General features: G+C 40.3%; 1 protein-coding gene across 1 annotated transcript; it reads left to right on the top strand.

Annotated features, from left to right (window-relative positions):
- Nucleotides 1–3,226: 3,226 nt before the first annotated feature.
- Nucleotides 3,227–22,450, top strand: RRP15 (ribosomal RNA processing 15 homolog; the record flags this gene model as incomplete). Its single annotated transcript, XM_008630527.2, has 4 exons — nucleotides 3,227–3,499; nucleotides 5,331–5,428; nucleotides 6,273–6,474; nucleotides 21,697–22,450. Coding segments are annotated over 4 exons (726 nt in total), but the record flags the coding sequence as incomplete, so codon positions are not given.
- Between the last annotated feature and the right edge of the window lie 1,837 nt (nucleotides 22,451–24,287).

A 24,287-nucleotide genomic window follows, 5' to 3' on the forward strand; every position in this document is an offset into this window, starting at 1 on the left:
TGCGGGCGTCTTTGGCTTTGGAGGCCTTTCCTCTCTGCCCCGTCGGAGCCCGCCGGTGGGTCCGTGGCCCTTCATCTCCCCCGCTTCGGACCCTGGGCCGAGGGCTGGCGCCGGTCGGCGCGGGGGACGGGAGCTCAGGCCTCAGCCCGGGCACCTGCTGAAGCCCCTTCCCAGCGGCGTGTCCCGTGGCTGGCATTCCCGCCGTCCCTGGTGCTGTGGTTGGCCCTGCGCTGGCCCTTGGGCTTTTCCTCGCTCAGCCCCGGGGTACCGACGGCAGCTCGTTAGTTCCCTAGGCCCACCAAAATAGCTTTCGCTGCCCTCTCTCTTGGGAAAGGGGGGAACGACAGTGCAGAGCTGCACGAGTTCCGTGTGTGTGCGAGACCGGGATCTGCTTCTCTTCGAAGGAAACCCCTGGGACACTCTCGTTACACTGATTTACCCTTAACGCACGGTTCTCCACTCGTTCTCGCCTCCTGGCGTGTTGTGAGGGTGTACCTAACTAGTTGTGACCACTTCTTAATTATATCCTGTAATTGGTTTTCTTTTTTTTTTTCTTTATTCTGGGAGGAATCAAGGTTGGAGCCGTTTGGAGCTGTAGCTCGCATTGGTTCTGTTTGGTTTGAGCGTCAAAACTGAGCCCGAGGGGAAGCGTTGTGTGGCAGCTTCTTTCAGAGCTCATTGCTGAATGTTTGCTGTATTTTAACTGTGTGTCTACGCCTCGATCACTGAGCAAGTTTAAAAGAGTAAAGTACAGAGATGTGTGTTTCACACACACACAAAACCGACTAGAACTTAGATTAAATCAATTCCAGACATCAGTCTTTCCAATTCAGAGTGGAGCCCCAAGTCCTACTTCTGATGGAGTTAATCTAGTTTAAATTACTTTGAAATACTTCAGCTTTATCTCATGTTGTTGACTGATACTCTGATGTATTATAGATTACGTTTTGGCTGGTAGTGGAAAACTTGTTAATTTTTCTGTAATTGTTGAAAGTAAAATGTTGCTGGTATTATCCAGCACTGTCCTATTTTATTGGCAGAAAATATTATGTATAGGAAATTAATACACGCTTTTGCAAATTTCCTTTCTGTAAGTCTGATCTTGTTTTTTGTGGCTAACTGCAAAACTTGGTCCTAAGCAGTGTGGGAGATTCAGGTTCAGACTTTTGGTAGTTGCTAGCTTCTGTGTGTGTAAAAAAAAGTCACAAGCAGGGGTTAATTCCTTGTTTAAAAGCTAAGTAGCAATATCCTAGCATGGACAAGGCCCAGGGGTGAAAACTTGACTTTGTTTTACATGTAGGAACTAGGATGTGGTGATGCAGTTACTTCTTTGCAGGCAATGGTTTGAATTTATTTTTTATTTGAAACTCAGCATATGGATACAAATATCTAAAAGGATGCCTTTAAGGAGTTACCGACTGTGTTGAGAGAATTTGCCACTTCTAAATTTCCAATTTATAGTAAGGACCGTTGGAAAAAAACCCCATAGTTTGTCTTGGCTGGAGTATGACACAAGACTGTGTTCACCTTGCTGGTATTAAAAGTCATACTGATAGAGATAATGACCAGTTATTCAGTGATTATTTCTTTCCCACATTTGTTTTGTAACCATAGACTCTCACTTCTTTCCATCAGGATAACTAAATGCTCTCCAAGCTTCTAAACATGCCTGGGCATTAGAGGCTTTGTTTTAAATTGGTCAGTGCCACTGTTTTGCTGCTGTGTTGTTTGGTAGGTTTTTTTCTGGTTTAAACAGGCACATGGAGAAGGCAGAGTAATGAATTAGTGTGGCAACAGAGTGTATGTTTATGTTTGCTAAGTAATTAAATAGACAGTTGATTAATGAGGAATATCATTAATGGCACCATAAATGATTTTATGGAGAACAGATCTTGTGAAACACTCCTGGCTTCATTCTCTTAATGGTTTGGTTGATAAAGGTAGTTCATGGGATATAGGAGTGCTTGCACAGTAAAGCACTTGGCTCAGCAGTACTGTGATTTTAAATTTAAATTTTCTTTTTTCAGTAGTGTGAGAGTGGTAGATGGATGAAAGTGAGTCATCTGCTGGGGAATCAGTCCCTTGCTGGTGGGACTGGGTCAGAAACCAGCCTCCTTCTGTCCAGCACTTGATTTTGCAGCCTTGACAGTTGTATATAAGATAATTAATTTAAAATTTCAAGTGGCACAAATACTAGTGGAATAGTAGTTAATGCTGGCGGGACTGGTGTATGCTCTGCTCTTGATTATGTGGTGAAGTGAAATAGCCAAACATGTTTAAGCCCACCCTAAACCTGCAGCCCATTTCATTCTAGTTAATCATCTGCACTGTTACAGACTTTTATTGTTGCAATTTGGCCCACTGAACAGAGTAATGAGGACTGATTCTTCATGTGTTTGTTGTGCCATCAGTTTGGCTGTTTCCAGCCATCTCAATGTTGCTTTATTCCAAACTTTGGTAACTTCAGTTCCTTGTTTTTTTATTTTGAAGGGCTCATAGGGGTAAGGAAACTTGACTTTGGGGGTGTTTTATTTGTGTAACTTGAGCAGTTAGTTACTTATCCCAGAAAAGCTCAGTGCCTCTGGTTTCTTTTTGAGCTGCTTGACGACTGTCTTGATTCTGTATTTCACAAAGCAGTCTCCCCTGGGTTCATTATGCTTAGGTAATTGTATTTTTGCTGGCGGTGTTCTCTCTGAGCAGGTTTTGCTTTCATGTAAGAAATGCCCCCCAGCTTCAGTGTAATCCCTGTGGCCGTTTGCACTCAAACACCAGATGTCACTGTTGCAGTTTGTCTGTGTGTACATATATACATACATATTTGTGTGTATAGGCATTTATAAGTTACACTTTTTTAACTGCAGAATAGATGGGTTTTCCCCCCACAGTTACCAGCCCTAAACATAAAAGTATTCAATAATCTAATAATAAATATCCGGGGCTGCCTTTTCCCTTTGGCCCAGCCTCTTTCTGTTAGTTTAAATCATCACTGAGATGAGCAAGCACTTGCACTGCATAGTTTCTAATAAATAAATTGTAACAGTGTGTGCCTTCTTGAGGAATTAATTGTAACAGTACATGTACAGTAATACATGGCCCTGAACTTGGATAATATTTACATAAGGAGCCAATGGCACTAGTGAATGATTCCTACTAGAAACAATTCCTGATTGGTTTTTTTGCTTCTTTTCTTTCTTTTTTTTTTTTTTTTTTTTATAGTTTCTAATGTTCTGAGTTAAGCTCAGAACTTCCAGAAGACAGCTACTCCTCGGGAGGTGAAGCCCTGGATGGTGATGATGAAGATGAAGCAGCTGCCCCTGGCAATGTGGCTGAAGAGGCAACGAGCTCCAAAGATGGCCCAAGTTCAGGCTGGGCAGATGCCATGGCAAAAGTGCTCAACAAAAAGATTCCACAGAATAAGTCCACCATCTTGGCCAAGAATAAAAGCCTGGAGAAGGAGAGAGAGAGAAAAAAACAAGAAAGGCAAGAAAAGAAGATGAGGGTGAGAAAAAGATGCAGTATTCCATGTGCAGTGACTGTCAGATGGGCTACATGCAAAATAGTCTCAGAGCACTCTCCCAAGTCTCTGCTGAGGCTGTCTCAGTTTTGGAATCTCTCCTTCCCAATGATCTTGAGTAGCTTAATTTTTTTTTACTTTCCAGTCATGCTGTGTAGGGTTTTTTCCCTTACTGCTTATTCTGGGTCATCAGGCAGGCTGAACTTTGGCAGCAGGTCTGTTCCAGTCTGTCAGCTTAAGGTGTTTTTATTGTTGAGAGGGTGAAAGCAGCTGCTTTAAGCTTGGTTTTCTAATTGTTGTTGTTAATTTGGGGTGAAATTCACTTTGTTGGCATTACAAATTGAAATAGTTCTCTACCACAGAAAGTGAGAGGGAGAAAGAGAAGCAAACTGCTTTCATTTAAATTGTGCTGTGACTTCCAAAATCAAGGCCTCTGGGTTGAGATTGCAGTAATCACTGATGTGGTTGTGCATTGTTGTTTGCTCCCCTCAATCATTTTCCTGATTGAAGTTTTCTGTTACGGTGTCAGTGCCCTAAATTGCTTCTGGTTCTGAAACTGGTATGCAGAAAGCAAAACCATGTTGGCAAGTAAGTAATTTGTTTGTGCCTTCAGTGGAACTTTTAATTCCAGGCTCTGATTGATTTACCTTCAGGCTAGAAATACATTAATAGTTCTAATGGCTCATCCTACCAGTTCTGTTTCAGTGGGATAACCAGGTTATTCACCTGACAGTTTGGGACATGCTGTGGCTGGGCCATGGCTTGCCTTTTAAATACAGAGAGCTTCAGTACAGTGTCTGCCCAGTTATGGTTGTCCTAAATACCTGCTCTCATCCAGTCAATATTTGAGAATACCGCAAAACAGAGATGGGCCACAGGTCCCCAAACTGACTTGTTTGCTTTAGAAAAACTTGAAAGTAATTTGCCTTTTATTGATTTCTTGCTGATGAAAGGTAGGATAAGACAGTTATTTTGATCAAAGGCCAAAACATGGTCATAAACTCAGAAATTCATAGTAGTCTGCCTGGAGTTATAAAGATAAGGACTCTGAAATTCTATTAGAGACTTCTTGCATAAAACAGATTTAATGGAACATCACCAGGACTAAAACACTGTTAAATTGTTCAGAGGGGAAGAAAAAATGTCACTACTTTACTCCTGAAGCAGAGGTCATGAAATACAGTGGTCTGCTGTTGCAGCAGAAACAAAGCTGGTGGTATTGTGTCTGCTGGTAATGGAAAAGTGGATCAGTTTGCTTTTGAAACAGAGCCTCCAAAAAAAAAGACAAAACCCAGTATTGTCCACATGACTTGTTGTCTGGTGGACACTTGGTGCTCTCCCTGTGTTAGAGTTCTGCCTGTTGCACTCTTTGCTGAGCGTCACTTTGGTCACAAAGCTATACCGGGATCAATCCTGTGGGGGGATGTCAAATTCCCAAGGCTCAAAATCTGACATGCCTGTCTTGATGGACCCAGGGATTCATTATGTATAAATTTCTCTGATCAGCTTGTGAAGTCTGCGATTTGAAGGCTGTCTTTGAATAATTTCCTTGCTCATGGCTGTCAGTGTGAAAGCATCGTTCTCCTAGACTTTTGTTACTGAAAGCAGATGACTCTGAGACTTGAGTGTGGCCCCTGTTGTGTCAATGTAGGAGACGTGCTCAGACCTGTTGTCCAGCCCTATACCGGAGCTCCCTTTACTTTCAACCAAAGTGAACTTTGCAGATACATTTTTTTCCTCCTGCTACATACTCTATCAGAGCATGCTGCATTCTCAAATGTCCATGTTGTTTCACATAACAATATTTATAATGCAGCTCGATAAAAAGCGGGAATGGGAAATGATGTGCCGAGTGAAGCCAGATGTTGTCAAAGACCGAGAGAAAGAAAGAAATCTTCAGAGAATTGCCACGAGGTAAGAGTTTTTCTGAATGCTTTCCTTAAATATATGTATATCAAAAAGAGGAGGAAGAGGCCTGTGCAGGTAATCTGTTTCCAATCAGATTGAACTCCTTTTAAGAAGTGACTAGCAGGAGCCGAGAGATTTATAGACAGGTCTGCATTGTACAGTATCAAGTTCAACAAGAGATTTCAGAAGCTTTATGAAAGAGTAAAAATTTAGATGGGAATCTAATGTTTGCTTAACAGAAGTGCTTTGTTGGATCCCCTCATTTTGTTAATTTAATGCTTTAAAAATGCAGAACACTTGTTTCTACTGCTCTGGTTTTTTGCTTCTCTGCAGAGGATTCCCCAGATCCACGGCTGTGAAGTTCAGCTGCTTGTTCCACATTGTGGTGGTTTGGTGTCACAGAACTGGTTGAACATTGATGTGCTGCCTGTATCTGTCTCCTTACTCATTCCTGTGCCTTATCCTCCTACTTCAGCTGCCATTAAGAAACTTGCCTGAGTAATTTAATAACTGATTTTAGGACAAATAACATGCTCCCAAGGATGAAACATGCTCAGGGATGAAACTGATCTCAGTGCCATGTTACCAAGCTTACTTCAGAGTCTGAATAGTTATTTGTGGGTTTGTTTGTTACTGGTTCCTAGCAATAAGTATGAAGGAGGAGTGAAAATTTAAAGTCTTGTATGTTGTAGTAAATGTTACTTCTTAACCGAACTGAGGTTCCAGGTAACCGTTTTGGGGAGCTAGAAGTCATCCAGCATCTGTACCGATTAGCTTTAGTAGGGGGTTCATTCCTGTAAAAGGAACTTGAGTTTAAAATTTTGCTTTGTTGTCTTTTTCCCTATCCCAGAGGAGTTGTACAATTATTCAATGCTGTCAGGATGCACCAGAAGAAAATGGAAGAGCAGGTGAAGAAAGCTGGGAGCTCTGAGAGGAAGCGTGCTAAACTGATGTCTTCTGTTTCAAAGAGAGATTTCATCGATGTTTTAAGAAACATGGAGGGTGCTAAGGGAGGCAAGAATCCTGCTGGAAAGGCCACAAAAAGTAAACAGGTAGGCTTCATCTGTGAGAAAAAAATGCGTACAAGGTCCCTTCTTATTATAATGACTGTTAATGTGCCTGCTCTTCATAAACCTGTGATCCAAATGGCTGGGTTGTTTTGAGGCTTCTGGAAGGGAACAAGCAGCTCTTAGCCTGTTTTTCCTGTCTTTTGACTATCAAAGTACAAAAGGCTGGAAGCTCTTCTGGTAAGACATCAAGCCTTTTATGCGAATAACTTGGTTTAGCTGTGTGTTTAAAAAAAGACTATGAAACACTGGATTTTATCTTGGATTTTGCACCAGGCGTGGAACAAACTGCTAGATTATGGTGGGTTGTGACATTTGGAATTTGGCCAATACTTGTTAGCTCCTTGAAATTGTTGAAGACCTGGAGGCTGTCCATGTTACACGGTGTATTAGACTGTACTACCTGCGTGTCCCCACAGTTTGGTCATGTCAAACTCGCTTCCTTTGGGTGATTGTGGTGTCTGAAACTGAAGGATTTGCCAGACAAAATGAATACCACAACAGAAAGAAACAGAGATGTATTAAACCTTATATGTAGGCTTTTCTTTCCCTGATTCTCTGTGTGTGTTGGGCTGGTGTGGCTTCCTTGCTCTTGTGATGTTTTGGAAAGAAATACATTCCACTTTTTCCAAATGTGTTTGAGACACAGTGTAGTTGGACTCATCCAACTCTTCATCAGTTCTTTCAGCTCACCAAGTAGCTCAGGGTTGAAAACAAGTTGCTCAGACAAACTCTTTCTCGTATTTCAGAAGCTCCACTTTTCTGAAGCGTATTTGTGCTCAGGTTTGAACTCTGTGCTTGGTAGTGGGTGGAATACTGCAATTGGCCCAGACACACTGCAGTTAACTAAGTGCTTTTCCATGCCAGGAAGAAATACTTTAATCAGTTAGGAGACAACAGTTTGTCATATGTTTTTTGTTTGTGTGCGCTTGGGGAACATGCTGAAACACTGCCTGGCATGGAGTGCTCATACAATTTTCATGCAAGTGCAATATTGAAGTATTTTTTAAATTCTTCGGATAATGAGAACAATTTAGCTTGGTGCTGACACTTTATTTCTCTGTAAATGATTCCAGCTTGCCTGTTTGTGGGGGGGGCATGTGCCTGTGTGTGGTTCTACTTTTTTGGTTTGTTTGTTTGTTTTTCCCCCCTCAGAATAGCAGAATATTGGAACAATGGCAGTGCCAACTACTATTGTAGTCAGCGTTGAATCAATAGCTGGGCAAGAACTAGGACCTTTTTTTTGTGACACATTGTAGCAGGGCAATGTTTTAATTACAAGGTCAGAAAACACAGATTGCAAATGTTTCTATACTTAAAAAAAAAAAAAAAGTTTTATTTTGGCAGCATCAGTAACAGCATATTTCCATTCACGTCCTCTGGAGATGCTTTGGATGCTGGCTGGTTAGTGTTGGGTTTGAGAATTAATGTAGGTGCTGCTTTCACATTGCTTGTGCACAAAAGCTGGGGTGGGGACCGGCGTTTCTGGTTGGGTTTTTTAATTCCATGTCTGCCTAGATAGACCACCCCCCCTTCCTCCCTCCCTTCTTGCCTTTGCTTCAGTGATTCTCCATTCAATTTAATACTGAACGAAACTCTTTAGTAACTCCTTTTCAAGCTGTTCTTAATCTGCCTTATTTTCTCTTGAGAACATATCTTACTCATTGAGCAGGCTCCCCTCCTGGTAGTTGTTGATGCTTGAGGTTCAGGCCAAAATCTGCTCTTCAGTCTCCTTCTCAGAATTACACAAATATTTAGCCACTGAACAGTTCTGCTGGCCTCCACTGTTGTATCTCTGCTTCTTGGTCTTTGAGGGTGTTTCAGGGGGTAGGAAGCCTGGATGAGGCTTTTTGGTCGTAAATTTCTTGCAGGAGTTCAGCAGACTGTTTGTGCCATCCGAAAGCTGTTGTTTGTTTCTTTTGTGGGTTTGTTTTTAACAGTCGAGAGTATAGAGTGTATTTCATTTTTAAAAAAGGGGGGGAAATACATTAATTTATCTCAGCAAAAACAACGGAAGAGATGCCAATCCCAAAATCCAGGCACTCTGCCATCAATTAAAAGGCAGTCCAGAACAATAAAAACACTACCCCACCCACATAAAACAAGCAGTCAGCAGGAAAAATAGCAGAAAAAATTTTACCAGTGGAAGCAAACCTTTCTTGACTTGAGCCTTGTGCTGTGACATGAGACTTGACTATATTTGAGAGAATGGGTGAAGGCATTTTCTTGCTCTGCAGGAATTTCTGAATGCAAAATTTGCTTTGTATTTTTGAAAGTTTGGTGATTTTTTTCAAGTGTCAGGGGTTGTTGAAGAAAGCCCTTATAAAGCTCTGTTGTGATTGACTATTTAGCTGAGTATATTTATGTGTGAAAAAAAGAAATTAAATGCTCCAGAGGCCCATTTGCAACAGTATGGTTTCAAAGTAGCATGACCACTTTCCAAATTTTGCTCTTTATTTCCATCAGCTTCATGCATTCCTGGGAAGGACAGGTAACCTGTGCCCCACTAGAACATTGTCCATAGTCTTGTTTACTTTTAGCCATTGGCCTAAATGTTACTTGGCACATACCTACCAACATAACTATGAAGAAAAGACTAAGGCTGTGAAGGTTTTCCTGTGCCCTTCTTGTGAAACTGTAGCCTTTCTTGGAGTTTTGTGTGCCCAGCTGGGAGTAATTACTTCTCTGAACTGGAGCCAAAAGCTTTGCCTTTCATATCATTTGCTGTTTATCAAGGTATTTCTTAATCCTTGCTGAGCCAGCTGACTTGTGTAATATTTTTTCCTGTTTTTTTTCTAAGTTACTGTGCATGATGCTTGCCTCTGGGTAAGATCAACTAATTTCTCTCCTCTTACCACTTTGTCTGAAGCCTTGCAATGTGGCAGGAAAATGTAGTAATCTAAAAAGAAATAATAAAAATCCCACTTGTTTGTGTTCACGTGGGCTTTTTTTTAAGTTTTGGGGTGGGTTTTCCAGGAATCTTCTACTGGCAGGTATGAGAGCTTTCAATCTTGTTCAACACAATCCTTACAGACCAGCTTTTCATTTCAGGATGTGTTGGTTGCATCTTCCAGCTTCCCACTGGACACTATAGGAAACATAAACTACAGGTTTAGAAAGGGTACATATCAGAGATGCTATTTTTTCAGGCCTGGAGGCTGAAGTCATTTTTATGTCTATGGAATAAATACAAAAGTAGGTAGTGGCAGTAAAGGATTCCTTGCAGGAATCTTTTGTGTTCTTTAGGTCCATAAGAGATTTCTGGGTGCTCTTAGGAAGTACCTTTGCTTCCAGGGTTGAGTGAAGTTTCTGTTCTCTTAGAGTTGCACGGACATGCTGGCTGATGTAGTGAACTACATGAGGTCTTGAAGTCTTAACTGTAAGAAAACAAGGCAGTTCAGAGTTAGCATTCTCAGAGCAGCCTCAACACTCCTCCCTTGCTGTGTGTCAGTGAGTTTCATCTTCACTTTTCTTTTGTCATTGGTGCTGCTCCCTGTAAAGCATTACTCTGTGGTAAAACATTTTTTAGTGACACATAAACAACTAGCATGAAAGTTACAGATGCTCTTTATGACAAGCATAACCTGCACTCATGAACCTTTCATTTTTAATTAGGCCTTTGCAGCATGATTTTGCTTTAAGTGTTCTTACACCATATCTGTTACAGAGCATTTCAGTGATGGAAGTAAGAGCAGGATTTCCTGGTCTACTTCAGTAACCATGATCCAAATTCTGCAAGGTAATCTTTCTGTAAGCTAGGCTGGCTACATGACCTGGAGGTACAATTTGCTTCCTGTGTTGTGATGGCATCTGGAAAAAATTGGTGTATTGGTCTCAAAATAGTACCTATTCTAAAATAATTTATTGACGGGAAGGAAGATGAGTGGAGAAGAATACAAGTGCTATTTCATAGCAGCTATTGCTCATATGGGACTTAAAATAAAGTGCTTTTCCAGAAAAGTTCCTTCGACCTCAAGCATATTTTATAAATGCTCCGAGTATCTGGTAAGTAATTTGTAAGGACAGTGATTAGAGTCAGGCTTACTATAGATTTTTCTTTGTTCATAAGACTTGAATTTTAAGCAGTAGTTTGAAGATTGTTCAAGGGCAGGAGGAGTACTACACTTCCGACTTTGCTGTTCTTACTGGGATACAAGGAGTGGCATGGGGGGCTTTCATTTTTTAAGCAAAATGGGGGTATAAATTGTGCTTTTCAGCTTAAAAGTCAGATCAGTTTAAAAACTGTGAGAGTGACTGCCTTCTTTTTCTTGCAGCTTCATGAGTACTGGCCATCAGCATGGTCTGCTTTTTTTCCAGTTTCCACAGTGTAGAAATAGGGAGGGTGAAAAAAAAGTTGTTTTCATTCATGTACCTGTTTGGAGTGACAATAGTCTGAACAGTTGCTTCAGCCTGCGTTAGGAAATTGTTTCTGAAGTATGGATGAAGGCAGAGATGACTTCTGGAAATTTGTAAGGTGTATCAGCACCTCTTTTCATCTTATAAGGAAACTTCCTTAGGTGATAATGGCATTGCAGAGTAGCAGAAGTTTATTACTACAGCTGTTGTGTGCTGGTTTTACAGACCTAACTGAAGGAGTAACCAGGCATGCATGTATTCCAGCAGATTTGAGGGGGCAGCCAAGTATTAATTTAGTTCAGCTGTAGCCAGAGTAGATGTATTCTCCCAGTTTTAATAAATGTCTTCCCATCACGTGCACAAAAACTTTTAATTTGGATTCCTTTAGATACTGCGTTTGTATCTGTTTTTCCCAACTGTGTGTACATTTTCTTGAAGGGCACCCATATATGTTTGGAGCTGATGCTTTTAATGAAGTTTTTTGGTTTTGTACCAGAAAGTTGCTGACTACCTAATTGTATGCTGTATTCTTAGGAATATCCTTAGGGATAAATGCAGCACAGCCTGCCACCAGTTTGCTATATCCTATATTCCTTATGTTCTTTAAGGTAGGGGGTTGTTGTGCAGTGTTAGAAGTTGTTTGATGGTGACATTTTTACTTTAAATCTGTTTAGAAGTTATATTAACTTAGAGAGTTTAGGTCATCAACAGGATTGGGTTTTTAAGATGTGTAAGCTCAGCTCCCTGATTGTTGTCATAGCAGGTAATGCATATGTGTTAACATGGGAATGTAGGACTTTGTCAATATTTAAATATCAATTTAAATTTGTCAGTGTTTAAATATTTAAATTTGATTGATAGATGTCAAGAACTTGACACTGTAAATTCAACTCCAGATAAAACAATTAAGGGTCATGTGATGGGCAGTATTTTACCTCTTTTTCCTGTGGTTTTATACTGAGATATCCCTTTCTGTCCTCTTTTTTCAGATATTTGATCACAAATCAGGAAGGGAAAAGGCTGTGATTTTTCACTTTGTTCCCATCTACCTCTTTTTTTCTCCTCTTCCTGTTCTATGTTCCTGACAGGTTCTTTCCCCCTGCACCTGAGGGCCAAGCATGCAGCCCAGCATCCTGTGCCTAATGCAGGAGCAGCCCTGACAGCTGTTCACACAGAAAGGCCAGTTCCCTGTGTGTCATCACGAGCCACTCACAGTTCAGCTTAGTGCTGTCTGCTAAGATGCAGATAGTGTGTAATCAGTGAGGACAGATATCTTCAGAGAATTTGGACGCTAAATGCCTATTGCATCTACTGAGGTGATGACCTGAGGTTGGGGGAGGGCAGTCTTCCAGATGTTTATAACTTGTCCAGATCCAGGCAAATGTTCATGGAGATAGCAAAAGATATGTTGCCAGCTCCAAAACACATTCTTAACTGATTTTTAAGTTTAAAAAGAATGAATGATGCAAGGTTTTAATGGGTTCCTGTAGAAAATGTCTCTTTGTTCCTTAGAGCTGAAGACAAAATATTTTAAGTTTGTCTTTCTGTGAAAAGGAATGAAGTGGTTCTATTTGAAACATTGCAAAATCCTTCAGCATGAAGTGGTTGAAGTTTGGCAAATTTCTAAGTGAATATAAACAGGGACTTGTGATTGAAATGTCAGGCAATACTGAGACAGCTCCATCTGTCATATTTGAGAGTAACTTGCCTTGCTATTTGTTTATTAGTGCACAGGATACTATGATGGTGTTCTATTTTCCCAGAAGATGTTGCAAGGCTTTTTTTTCAGTAAAACTATGTCTAAAACAACCACATTTGAAAAACTTGTGGCATACATCATCTTTTGATCTTCCTGTGAGTATACAAAGCACAGAGTCAAATCCTATTAGACTTTTATCTGGTAAATCAAGTTGGAAGCCTTATAAAAGCAGCTCTCCACTTTTGGCTTTGTTCATAACTCTTAAAGGCAGGGCAGTGTACTTAGAGAAAAATACATCTAAACATTTCATAAAGTTTTATAGAAAAATGTTCTCTGGAAGTAAGAAGGTTTGGGTGGAGCTTGTCTATCTGAATAAGTTTGTTTCCCCCCATGTAAGCATTTGCTATTGGAAATTATCTTGAAAAGTGATTCCTTTACTTTGAAGTTTTATTAAGGTATAAAGTGTTCTGATTTCCAGAGTGTTGACCTATCAGATGTGTGTTATAAATGACCTCTGTGGGTACCTACTCATCTATTTATCTTGGTAGATAGACTTCAGGAGTGGTGGGTCAAGCTGCTTCCAGCTTGCAATGGTTAGAGGGTCAGCAATGGCTGAGTTCAGTACATTGTTTTTCAGTACTATGGGAAATCCTGGCCAGTTTTTAATGAGTGTTTCTGAAATTTACTGAAATATTATAAAATGTACTTTTAAAAAATATCCAAAAAACTGGTAGTATTACAAATTATACTAAAACTGCCTCTTGGAAAGGTCTGACCTCTCTTTGGTTTGCTGCTGAACTTTGGTCAATGTTCTGCAGGTGGTCTGTGTCATTTCTTCTCCACCTGCAGCTGTTGGGAAAGCCCATACAGAAACGTAGAAGGAGATGGAAACATCAGAAATGCAGAGAAAGGGTAGCCAGATGTTTAGGATAAGGGATTGGGATCATGGGCAGTTTACATTTCCTTCATCAGGTTTAAACCGTTTTTAGAAAGCAGCCAGGAGTGTTGAGGGGTGTGGTCTGTTCCTTAATGAGCTTGCCACTCACGAATGACAGTGTGAGGGGAAATTACAGGAACATAAAATCAGAGAAATTTGGATTTGGAGACCTCTATGATATGTCACAAAAGCCAGTTAAGTAAAAGCAAGGGCAATGACTGTTGGGAGGTTATATCAGACAAGCTGCTTAGCAGACATGAAAACATCGTTATTTTATATTTAGCAATAAAATTGCACAGAAGTTAGTTCCTTGTGGGGGTCTGTTGTTTATTTTTTTTTGTCACCCTCCTACCTCAAAGTTTTTTGGATCCTTATACTTCTGGCACTCAAATATAAGTGGAAATCCTGAGTCAGGAAGAGGAGGCTTTTTACTAGCCCCACTTCTTTCTCATCAGCTGTTCTGTGAGATGATTTCTCAAGTGCTGGAAGTGATGGACATGGTCATTACTGTAGCCTTTATTGTTTGTTACAGCCTTTTGGGACTCACTCCATTATGCCTCTGGCTGAATCATAATGAAAAACAGTGGATGATTTTAGCATCATTTGTTGAAAATGATTTGAGTGATATTTGTATTATGCAAAAATTTTCAAGCTGATAATTTATTAAAAGAAAAAAAAAATCAGAAATACTCCAAACAGCTGCAGGTCTGCATGTTTCCTTACTGGGCAAACAGGCAAGCTTTTGTAAAACCTGCAGAAAATTTTAGGTACCCAGTTGAGATAGTGCATAAGTGTCTTTCATAAATGGGTGACATCTGAGAAAGATCTGTTGTGACTGGAAAATGTTAGTCTAAAGTAGACTTAAAAAACTTGAGGATGTGACTTCTGAGGGATAGCACAGTGAAGGCCTTAATCTTGACTGAATGTTTTTTACTAGGCACTCTTGCTGTATCTGTGTACTTTCCAGATACAGCTTGGTGGTTCAGGAACTGAGCAACTTGTAACAACGATGTTGTGGATCTGAGGTGATGTTTAGGTTCATCTTTAAACTCTGCCATGTCTTCATTACTGCAGGAAATGCACATTAAGAAATGTAGGACCAGCTGATGGAGAGTTTTTTTATTACTTGTGAGAAGTTGTGGGGCATTTATTTCAGGGTTGAAATGCTGCATATCTAGAAAAGTTCTTTATTTCTTCATTTTGAATCCCATCCAAACAGAAGAATTCTCAGTTCATTATCTTCCTTTTAGTACTAACTATGGAAGCTGGTAAGGAGTTGTCCTTGTAAGATTGTTCTTTGTAATTAACCAGTATGCTTTTGGTATAAAGTGAATAATATTTTGCCTCAGACCCAAGACTCATGACTAGCTAGCAAGAAAAGTTGTTTTTTCTGATGGACAGCACTGTCTTTTCCAAGTCAGGACTATGATTCAACTGGTTTGGTTACCATAATTTGCTGTACAGATTCTTGTCTGATAAGCAATGAAAGCGTAACACATTGCTTTAAATACAGAAGTCTTGATCATGAGTTATTTTCAACCACAGTACTCAGTGGGTCTTTATATCAAGCATTAATTGATGCTGATGCTGTGCAGTGCCAAGTACATGAAGCATGGAAGCTGTGTAGAGATTTACAGGTGAATAAATGGTGGGAGTAACAGGTGAATACAGGCATAGGAATGGCCAGTCTGGTAGGCAGGAATTTCACTGTCAGTAGTGTGACTGCTGATAAACAGGCATTGCAGATGTGAAGGTATATGTGTGAAGCATATAGATGGGGATGATGAAGAGTTTTGTTCTTACAGGAAACAAAAACCAGCAGGACTGAAAATGAGGAGCAATGGCATATTGAAAGAGTCTATGAACTTTCTGCTCTGGTATGTTGCATGGCAGCCTCATACAGGGAATGTGCTAATCTATTCCTATCTTTCCAGGTACCTTCTCTAAGAACTTGCAATCTATTCTGAACTAATGTTTACTTGGTGCCTACTTAAAAATGCTTATTTGTGGACCTTTTCTTTCTTCCTTATGTCAGTGGAGTGTTTTGGCCTGGCAGTTGGAAAGATAGTGTGATTACTTCATATTTGCAACATTGTCATTTTGCCTTGTATTTCAGAGAGCATAAGTTACAAATTAGAGAGTGTATTCCCCAAGGGGAACTGCTGGTATGGATAAAGGTAACAGGTCATGCCTGTGTTGTAACTTAACTATAGGATTGTTTCATTGGGTGAGTCTTGTTTTCAGGTGAGTTTTTATTGTCTGTGAGCAGCTCCTGGTGTAGCATGCCCATGCTACTCATCATGCTCATTAAAACATGGGAAGGGAGTCTTGATGCCAGTATGGCCAAACATGTCTTGCAGCAACATGTGGTGGAATTCCTTGTGCCAGCACAAGGGTTTCTGAGATGGCTGCTGTCGATGGCTGGAGTAGAGCGCAGGCTGAGGAGTTCCAGAGCGTCCTGTATGCAGAAGGGCCCTGTGTTAAGCTTGAATTCTTAAAATAGTTTTGCTTTTTCTGACAGAAATAATAATTTATGAGGTTTCTGGCTGAGGAAATCTGTTCTCTCATTAGTTTTTTCTAAGATTCTTCTTTGCAACTGAGCATTTAATAACGGTGCTTATGATTTTTCTTCTTTGCTTAGGCCCAGATTAATGCTTGTTTTTAGAAATTCTGTAATTGACTTCTGACCCCTCTAAAGTTGGGGCATGTTTAAGTCTCTGCAAGCCAACCCAAAGCATTCCTTCTCATTCACACATCCCCAGTTGTAGTAAACCCTAGAGGAGGATGTGAGGATGGGGAGATTCCTCGTGCAGGTCGTTAAGCTCTGGGTGGTCTTCTGGCTGTGCTCAAAAGGAAAATCAGTATTTGTTGTGCTTGTAGTAACAATTCCAGTGTGTTACTTTCAGAGAAGTTTGAACAGGAACAGCAGGTCTCAAAACACACTGTAAAAAAAATTCATTCTTAGATTTATTTACTAGAATTGCCAGAGCAGATTCTGGTCTGTATGAGAGACTTTGTGATCTGAGTAAATCCCCTGTGCCACTGTTGATACCCACAGTGTGGTGTCACTTCAAGTAAACCAGGACAGTTTAGTTCAGTCGCTGTAATTTCTCATTCAGAGAGAGGATGCAAATGGGTATTGAATAACTCTCACCCTAAGGAATAAACAGTTGTGCAGAATTATACTGCAGAAGAATAGATCTCTGTTGTGCAGCTCACATGTTCTGCAAGCTTGAAAATGCTTCCCAGAATGAGTTGCTGTGATAATTCAGCTCAGAAGTTCAAGATAATAGTGGTGCAGGTTGTATTCTCAGTTTGCAGTTTTGTGGGGTTTTGGCTGCTTGGGATCAGGCTTACATAGGAACCTTTCTTAGAGTTAAGATCTTGCTGCAATTCAAATCAGATCAAGTTGCAAGCAGCACTAATGATCAAGCCCAAGTATCATTTTCCTGTTAAAAATCATTAAATTTTGTTTTCTGCTTCTATTTCTGCTTTAGATACTTTGGCTGCAGTTTTTTTTTATTTCTTCTCAGCCTGAGGGAAATTTATTTTCTTAGCCTGTGAGCTCAAATATTGCTGAAAATGAACTTACGAGAAATGATTATGCTGGTGTTCTTTGTTTTTCATTCCCTCCCCCTCTTCTGCCAAGTGGGGGTTGTATTATTACTATTGTTTTAAATTGAGACTTAATATACTTCAGTGTATGCTTGTGCTGTTTGTTTGGAGTTTTTTGAGCTCAGTTTAAACCGACTTGCTTGGGGATGAGAACCAGAGTAGCAGCAGTCATTCAGAGCAAGATGCAGGCTGACAGGGCAGGTAATTGTCAGATGTATGTGAGAATGTGTTCTGGCAGTTACGTTTTTTAACTTCTCCATCATGACAAAAGCTTTGCTGTGTCTCAAGGTCTTAAATGTTTGTCTTGAGCAAAACAGAGGAACCTGGGGAGGCAGTTCAGATTAATTAGGCACGTTAGAATTGTTTTCTCAATGCTAAAAGTTGTTGCTTGAGAGATATTTATGTTAGACATTCCTTCCCTGACAGGTACAAATAAACGTTTATTGTGGGTGATGGTAAAGAGAGATGCCCCTGCAAGCTCTGGCATTTCGTCTTTTACACAGAGCAAAAGCATGGGGGTCCAGTGTGCTGATTGGAATTCCCAGGTCTGAAAAACGTTCCTTTGTTAATGCCCTGGAATTCCTCTCTTCTGGACACAGGCTCTTGGGGAATCTCCATGGTGCTGTAGGTTTGTTCGCTGCTTTGCAGAGGCAGAAGCTGGAGTGTGTTCAAGTGACATGAGCTGGTGGACAGTGGAGTGAAATGCTGTCTTTTGTCTGTGTGCCCTGATTTCAAGGCATATCTTTTAATGCCATTAGTTACCAGTAAGCACTATGGACTTTGGTTTGCTTCAGCATAAGGTTGTGAAAAGCTCTGGCAGGTATCCTGCTTCAGAAGGGGCAGAGAGGATTGATCCCGCACCTCGGTGTCAGCGCTGTCTGCCACAGCTCCAGTGCTGAGTTTGGCAGGTCTCAGTTGAAGATAACTGTCTTATTATTTACCAAAAGCAAATTTTATAGCTGTGGTTTTTTGTGGTGGTAAAGAAATGGACAAAAACGGGGAGATTTCTAACTTGATCATATAGCTGCTGCTGCTACCATGAGGCTTTCATAGACCAATTCCTTTAAAAGCATCCAGGAGCCTGGATCCTGCAAAGGACAGCTGCTTGTTCTAAGTGACAGAACTAAGCTTTGTTGGAGCTTAGTTTGGAGCTTTGTTTGGTGTTTTTATTAGGACTTGGCCAAGAATTTCAGTTCATCTTGTCCTGGTGCAGATTTTAGAGGGTATGTCTTCAAATCACAATTAGTTCAGGAAGTATGTCCCCACTACAGAGCCCTACTTGTGTGAGACTTTAGCTAGTGCTGTGATAGCTTAGCAAGTAGGCAAGGTGTTGGGTTGGTTTTTTTTATTTACATGAACTCATTTCACCTGGACCATGAGTCCATCACAACAAGTAAATATCAGCACTTGAGTAACCACAGTTCGTGCTTTGGTCTGCCTTATTTCGGCGGCTCGTGATAACAAGTCCATCACCAGCAATTAGCAAAACACCAGTGAGTCTCGAGGTATTCTACTAATTGCTGCCACTCAGACCTTTTGAAATAGGTTGCCACACCCTTCTGGCAAAGAAAACCCAATTCCAATGTGTGTATAAAAGAGGAGAGGAAAAAAAACAACACGAGAATTTTTCGCTCCTTGCGTTACTGAAGGATTCACATTATGTGGCGTTACAGTCTGTTGTTTATGTAGCCTGCTTTGTTTTCATTTGGGGATGTTCAAAGGGGACTTCAGTGTTGTAGTGAGATGTGCATGAACAGCTGACTGAGAGTTCAAAAGCATTTGTGTAGATTGAAAGCTGGTTTATTTTCCACGTGCCAAGAATCAGTTTTGTTTTATTTAGATGAAGCTAGATTATGGCATTGAAAACCCAACTGTATTAACATTCTTACATAAAGCAAGTTGGGAAGTGATGTTACAGTTGAACTAATTGTTAATTATACAAATAGTCTTGCTGCATATTTTCTTAAGGCTTTGGGAATGTTCTGTGATGCCATAGACTTGGAGAGTTTTTATTCTGAGAGGAAAAGAGAGTAGTAAATGAGTTAGGAATGAAAATACTAAACAAGGCTTTTTTTTCACTTGGAAGCATGCTTAAAATTGATTAAATATTTGCTTTCAAGCATTTAATCTTCATCTTTGAGGCACGAACATGCTACCTCTGTCTTTCTCCTTTGGGCTTGTTGTAAAACTCTATTCAGGCCTTTGTGGTGCCTTACATAATGGGTAATGCTATGGAGAATCAGCACGCCTCTTTTGTTAAGGTCCTGCTTTTTGTCCTGTTGTTCACTTGACATAGCCAGAAAGAAGGGCTAATGGTTGCTGAATAGCAGCTTGTGATGAATTTGAGGATTGGGCTTTTCAAACCCTGAGCCTGCCACTGTCATTGCTGATAATAATGTACTGCTCTGTGCTGTTTAAATACCAAAACAAAATAAGAAAAAACCCCTGTTCTGCATATCTGGGGAAAGAAAGAATTCTGGTTGGTTTATTATTGAGAACAAAAAAATGTAGATTGTTTTGTAAGAAATACGGGATGTTTCAATTTAGGTATTTCAGATTTGCCTCTCTTAAATTTCACGGTTCAAATAGTGATTTATCAAAGATTTGGGGTTAAGAAAGAAAGAGCTTGGTGATTTTTTAGACTGTTCTCTACTCTGCTAAGGTAAACATACAAAACAACTGCAATACAGTTAAAAAGGAGGGAAAAAAAGTTACCCTCTCCTTGCATCCCAGAACAGAGTACCAGTGTTTGCACTATTGTAATAATACAGATTATTCCCATGTGAGTATTTTAAGGTCTGCCTAGGGACCTACCTTATCTGTAGCTCTTTAATTCCATGCAGTCGATTGCCCTGTCTGAGACGATTTTAGGTTTACTGGGTGTAGCACTGGAAGCGAATTGCTGCAAGAGTGGAAACTGGTTAGGAGGCACTACCCTGGGGAAAAGGGGAATTGTTGGATGGGAGTAGCCATTAGTGAGAGCAGCTGTGAAGACACAAAAGCAAGCCCCAAACCAAAACCCAGTGCAAACATCTTGAGGAAAAGCTGTGGAGCTTCTCTTTTTTTTTTGAGCTGGGCCCTGGGAAATTCCTTCTGGGAAGGAAAGTGTTAAGACTTGTTACCCTATTTTTGTGAGGGCAGTGTTTCAGAAAGAACTGCAGGAGAAGTCACGTGCAGCATTTCTGCTTTGATTACCTATTAAAAATACATGCCTTGTTTGGCAGACTTGTTGCACTCAGGTAACTTCTGATGGTGTGATAAGGACGTTTTATTTACAGTGATGGACCCGCATTCTTCATTTCTCTTTCCTCCTGCTATCAAATTCTGTATGCTGCTCTATCCCAAAGATTGATTCCCACAGGCTTCAGCTTAAATATGCAGTGGTATCACATTCCTAGATGCGTGACAGAGAAGAGGCATGGACAGATGCCTACAGTGATCATACATTTCCTGCAGGTTTTGCATCCAGTAGGCAAATCTTGTCTGCAGAGGATGCTGTAAGAGGTGACCCCACCCAGTGCACCCTGTCAGGAGGTGGTTGTCACCTAAACCTGGGTGAGTCAGCTGAGGTCCTTTCTTTGGAGCAGGGGAGTGGGGAAAGCCTACCTGGGGTGCCAGTGTTAACTTTGTTTCAAAGACCCTGCAGAACTAAATGAGTGTTTTCGCTGCCCCTATTTCCACTTTGGTAGGACAATTTTCTGCTTTCCTGCTGGACACTGAGCCGTGTTGTTGCTCAGAAGTGTTTTGCTGCTAAGGCATAAACCACTGAAATAAATCCTTCGTCAGTACCTTGAGCAGCTTTTGGTATTTTCCTCCGGTAAGGATGTAGGTGTAGCGTCAAGCTGTTGTTTGGAAGTGTTGCCACAGGATGGGGCTGTTGCACTGCCCAAACGGGATCTGTCACCGCCAAGAACTGCGACCAGGCGCTGTTTTCAGTGCTAACCTGAAACAAGACTCCCGCCCCTTTTCCTTATTATTCACCAGTCTGTGTAGTGGGCCTCGAGTGTATCCACTTCCAAGAGGTAGGAAATTTGGAGTAAGGTGTTGTTGGCTTGCTAAGAGTAGATCAACTTTGTTTCTTTTAGAGGCAGCTTTGTACCATATGACAAGCCCAGGTAGTGAGGTAATAATTCACATAAAGGGGATTTGGTTCACGTATCACCGAATATGTTAAATATTAAATTGGTGGGGGGGGCTAAGCCTTTATTAAATCCATATTTGTGTTTTAGAAGTGTGCCAAGAAGTGTTCTAATGAAGCAGCACCTGGGGGTTAATAAATGATATCATGAATCCATTCTGATTGCCAAGAAAGATTTTAATAAAGCGAGCCATGCCCAGGGTTGACTGTTTCATCCATGAGGAATAATTGTTTTGTTTCCATATTTCTTTTATTGGTTGGTTAAAACAAGTTTGCTTTTTAGCATCAAGTCATTTTTGGTTGTTCTGCGTGTTTCTGTACCATTTGCAGAAAGAGCTGGCCCTCAGTCTGCCGATTGTGGGAGGTGTTATTTTGATTGCATGAAGACCTTCCATCTTTTACTGCCTCTCACATTTATCTCATGTTGCTCTGTTTTTTCTTCTCCTCCCCTCAAACATTTAGGGTAAAGTGAAGTCTGAAGAAGGGCCAGAATGGAATATACTGCGTGATGACTTCATGATGGGAGCATCTATGAAGGACTGGGACAAGGAAAGTGATGGAGAGGGCAACAGTGAAGAAGGAGGTGGTCTGAAACAAGAAGATGACAGTGACTGAATGAAACTGAAAACCATTCAAGATAATGTTTTATCTTCTTAAGTTTGTTTGGATAAAAAGTCAGCATTCTGTGAATGTACAACACTTGGAGGATACCTCTTTTAAAAGGAAAAAAAAGACTTACACAACCTTGGAGTGTTTTCTCCTCCATGTCAAACTTTTATTTAATATAGCTCCATTTGCTATACTGAAATCCTGAAATATTTTCCAAAACAAGTATAATTTTCAACATATTTCCAAAACATTTTGTACAGTCAAAATAGTGGCACTTGCCCAATGAAAGATAGATTTTGCCAAGGTCATTAAAAGTTTATACATTAGTCATGGCAATTGATGTATTAGTGTGCCTGCATGTCCAAATCACTGTTGCACTTTGAAAAGTTGTTGCAATTTGCAACAGAAATGACTTACAATAAACACAGAAATACCGTCACCTTGTAAAGTTATCGGACTCCTATAGAGTCTTTACTATTTTGGCCAGAAAAGGTTCTGTAGATAATAAAGGAAAGTAACCATTAATGTGATAGTTCTGGTCTTGGAGCATTAGTTTGATTGGAGACAACTCTGGAAATGTAATTATAAAAGGAGAGACTCAACTCTACTGACTGGGTTTGGTATTTATATATGTGTGTGTATATATATATATATGGTTTTTCCATTGCGAGTCTGAGATTGTGTAAGCTAAGAGTCTGGTAGGAGAGGAAAGGACAGTCATTGCTATTGGTTTCATTGGGGAGGGAGAGCTTTTCTAGCAATACCACATAAAATTGTGTTCAGTGTTGCTTCATTTGCAGCTGTGTTGTTCTCGCCTTTTTCAGTGAAGAGCTGGAGCTCCGAGATTCATCCTGTGGGTTTAGCCAGCTCTAATGCTAATTCCTCAGGTTTGCAAAGGGTCAAACGAGCCCTTCCTCCTAGTTGTGTGCCCTAACAGTAACAAATGTGGAAGTCATCTGTCAGGGTAACACAACTGGCTTTGTTTAAGCTACAGCAATTTCTCCTCAGTAGTTAGTTGTTGGTTGCAGAGGTGCAGAAGCTAACACACATAATAATAATAATATATTTTCTGTAAGCATATGCATACAGAAGGAACTGTGTGGTGATTAAGGTGTTCTAAATGAGAGACTGGGGTTGAATTCTGCTGCCTTTGCTGTTCCAGACTGACTGACTGATGCTGTGTCATTTGTTTAACTTTGCTATCACATTTCCCCATTTGCTATGTGAAGAAAAGCCTTGGGGCCTATTAATTGATACTTAAAATACATAGTACTGTTCTATCCATTTCTACAGATGCCTTACATACAAACCTTTCTTTGTACCTGCTTAGAGGCAAGATATGATTAGGAGCAACTTTGAAATTTTCAGTCTTCAGCATGGAAACATGCAGTAGGATTTAGATTTTCGTAATGAACGCATTGTTTGAACTTTGTGTGTACTGCAGGATAAAAAATATAGGTACAAAATGGCAGAGAAACCCATCCCAACAACTGGCAATCATTGTCTTATCCCTAGCCTATTCATCTGGTATATATTGTAGCATAATTCTTTGAAGAGAACTCAAAGCGAACAGCAGAAATGTTTAGATTTTCAAGCTGTTTTGAGTGTTGAACATATTAGATATCTGAGGAGACATTAGTTTGTGGTCTGATATTTATTATCACAAATGAAGGCATACACCCAAAATACCAAGTGGCAAAACCACAGAAGTTTGACATATGACTATCCCAGCTTCGGCAGGCTCGACATCTGTACAGCTGTGCAGTGAGAGTCACCGTCTCATTAGTGCAGTGCAAAAACGTGCTGCAATGGGGTCTGAGTCTGTGAAGCAGCATAACATTCTAACCTGACACTGCTCTCTTTCTACAGAGTTCAGCTGCTTTCTGTGGAAAAATTACATCAGCACCCTTAAATCTACAGTTGTTCTCTAGTTTCGTATCAGCGGTTTCTTTCCATAATCAAAGTTCTGGAAAATAATCTGAGTTTTTCTTAGAGACTGCGGCATCCTGAGGTGATTATTAAAAATTTCAGAATGCTTTCCAAATACTTTTAGAATACTTGGGTGTTTATTTGTGCATTTTTGGAGTAGTGTTTTGATTAAAGCACTGAAGTGTCTCATGTGTGTTTCAGAAAAATGTGGACTCTATCCATATTGCTAAAGGTATTTTGAGCTTCCTTTTCATTTAGAGTGCATAGCCTATACGTGGAGAGCATTTCTTGCCTTTTAAAGAAGCATAATACTTATATTTTTATGTATATGGAGTAGTTATTTAAATTTTATACTGTACCTTGTCTTTGCCTTGTCCTTTTTTTGTGCCATATGCCAAGAAGCTCAGAGAATTACAAAAATTGCTAACTATGTATTTTGATTTTAGGCTGCTTTATTTCACAAGTTTTGTTTTTGTTGACTAGCAGCTCAAAAGATCTTGTTTGGCGTAGGCACC

The sequence above is a fragment of the Corvus brachyrhynchos genome, unplaced genomic scaffold (assembly GCF_000691975.1).
Source record: "Corvus brachyrhynchos isolate BGI_N302 unplaced genomic scaffold, ASM69197v1 scaffold101, whole genome shotgun sequence".
NCBI lineage: Eukaryota > Metazoa > Chordata > Aves > Passeriformes > Corvidae > Corvus > Corvus brachyrhynchos.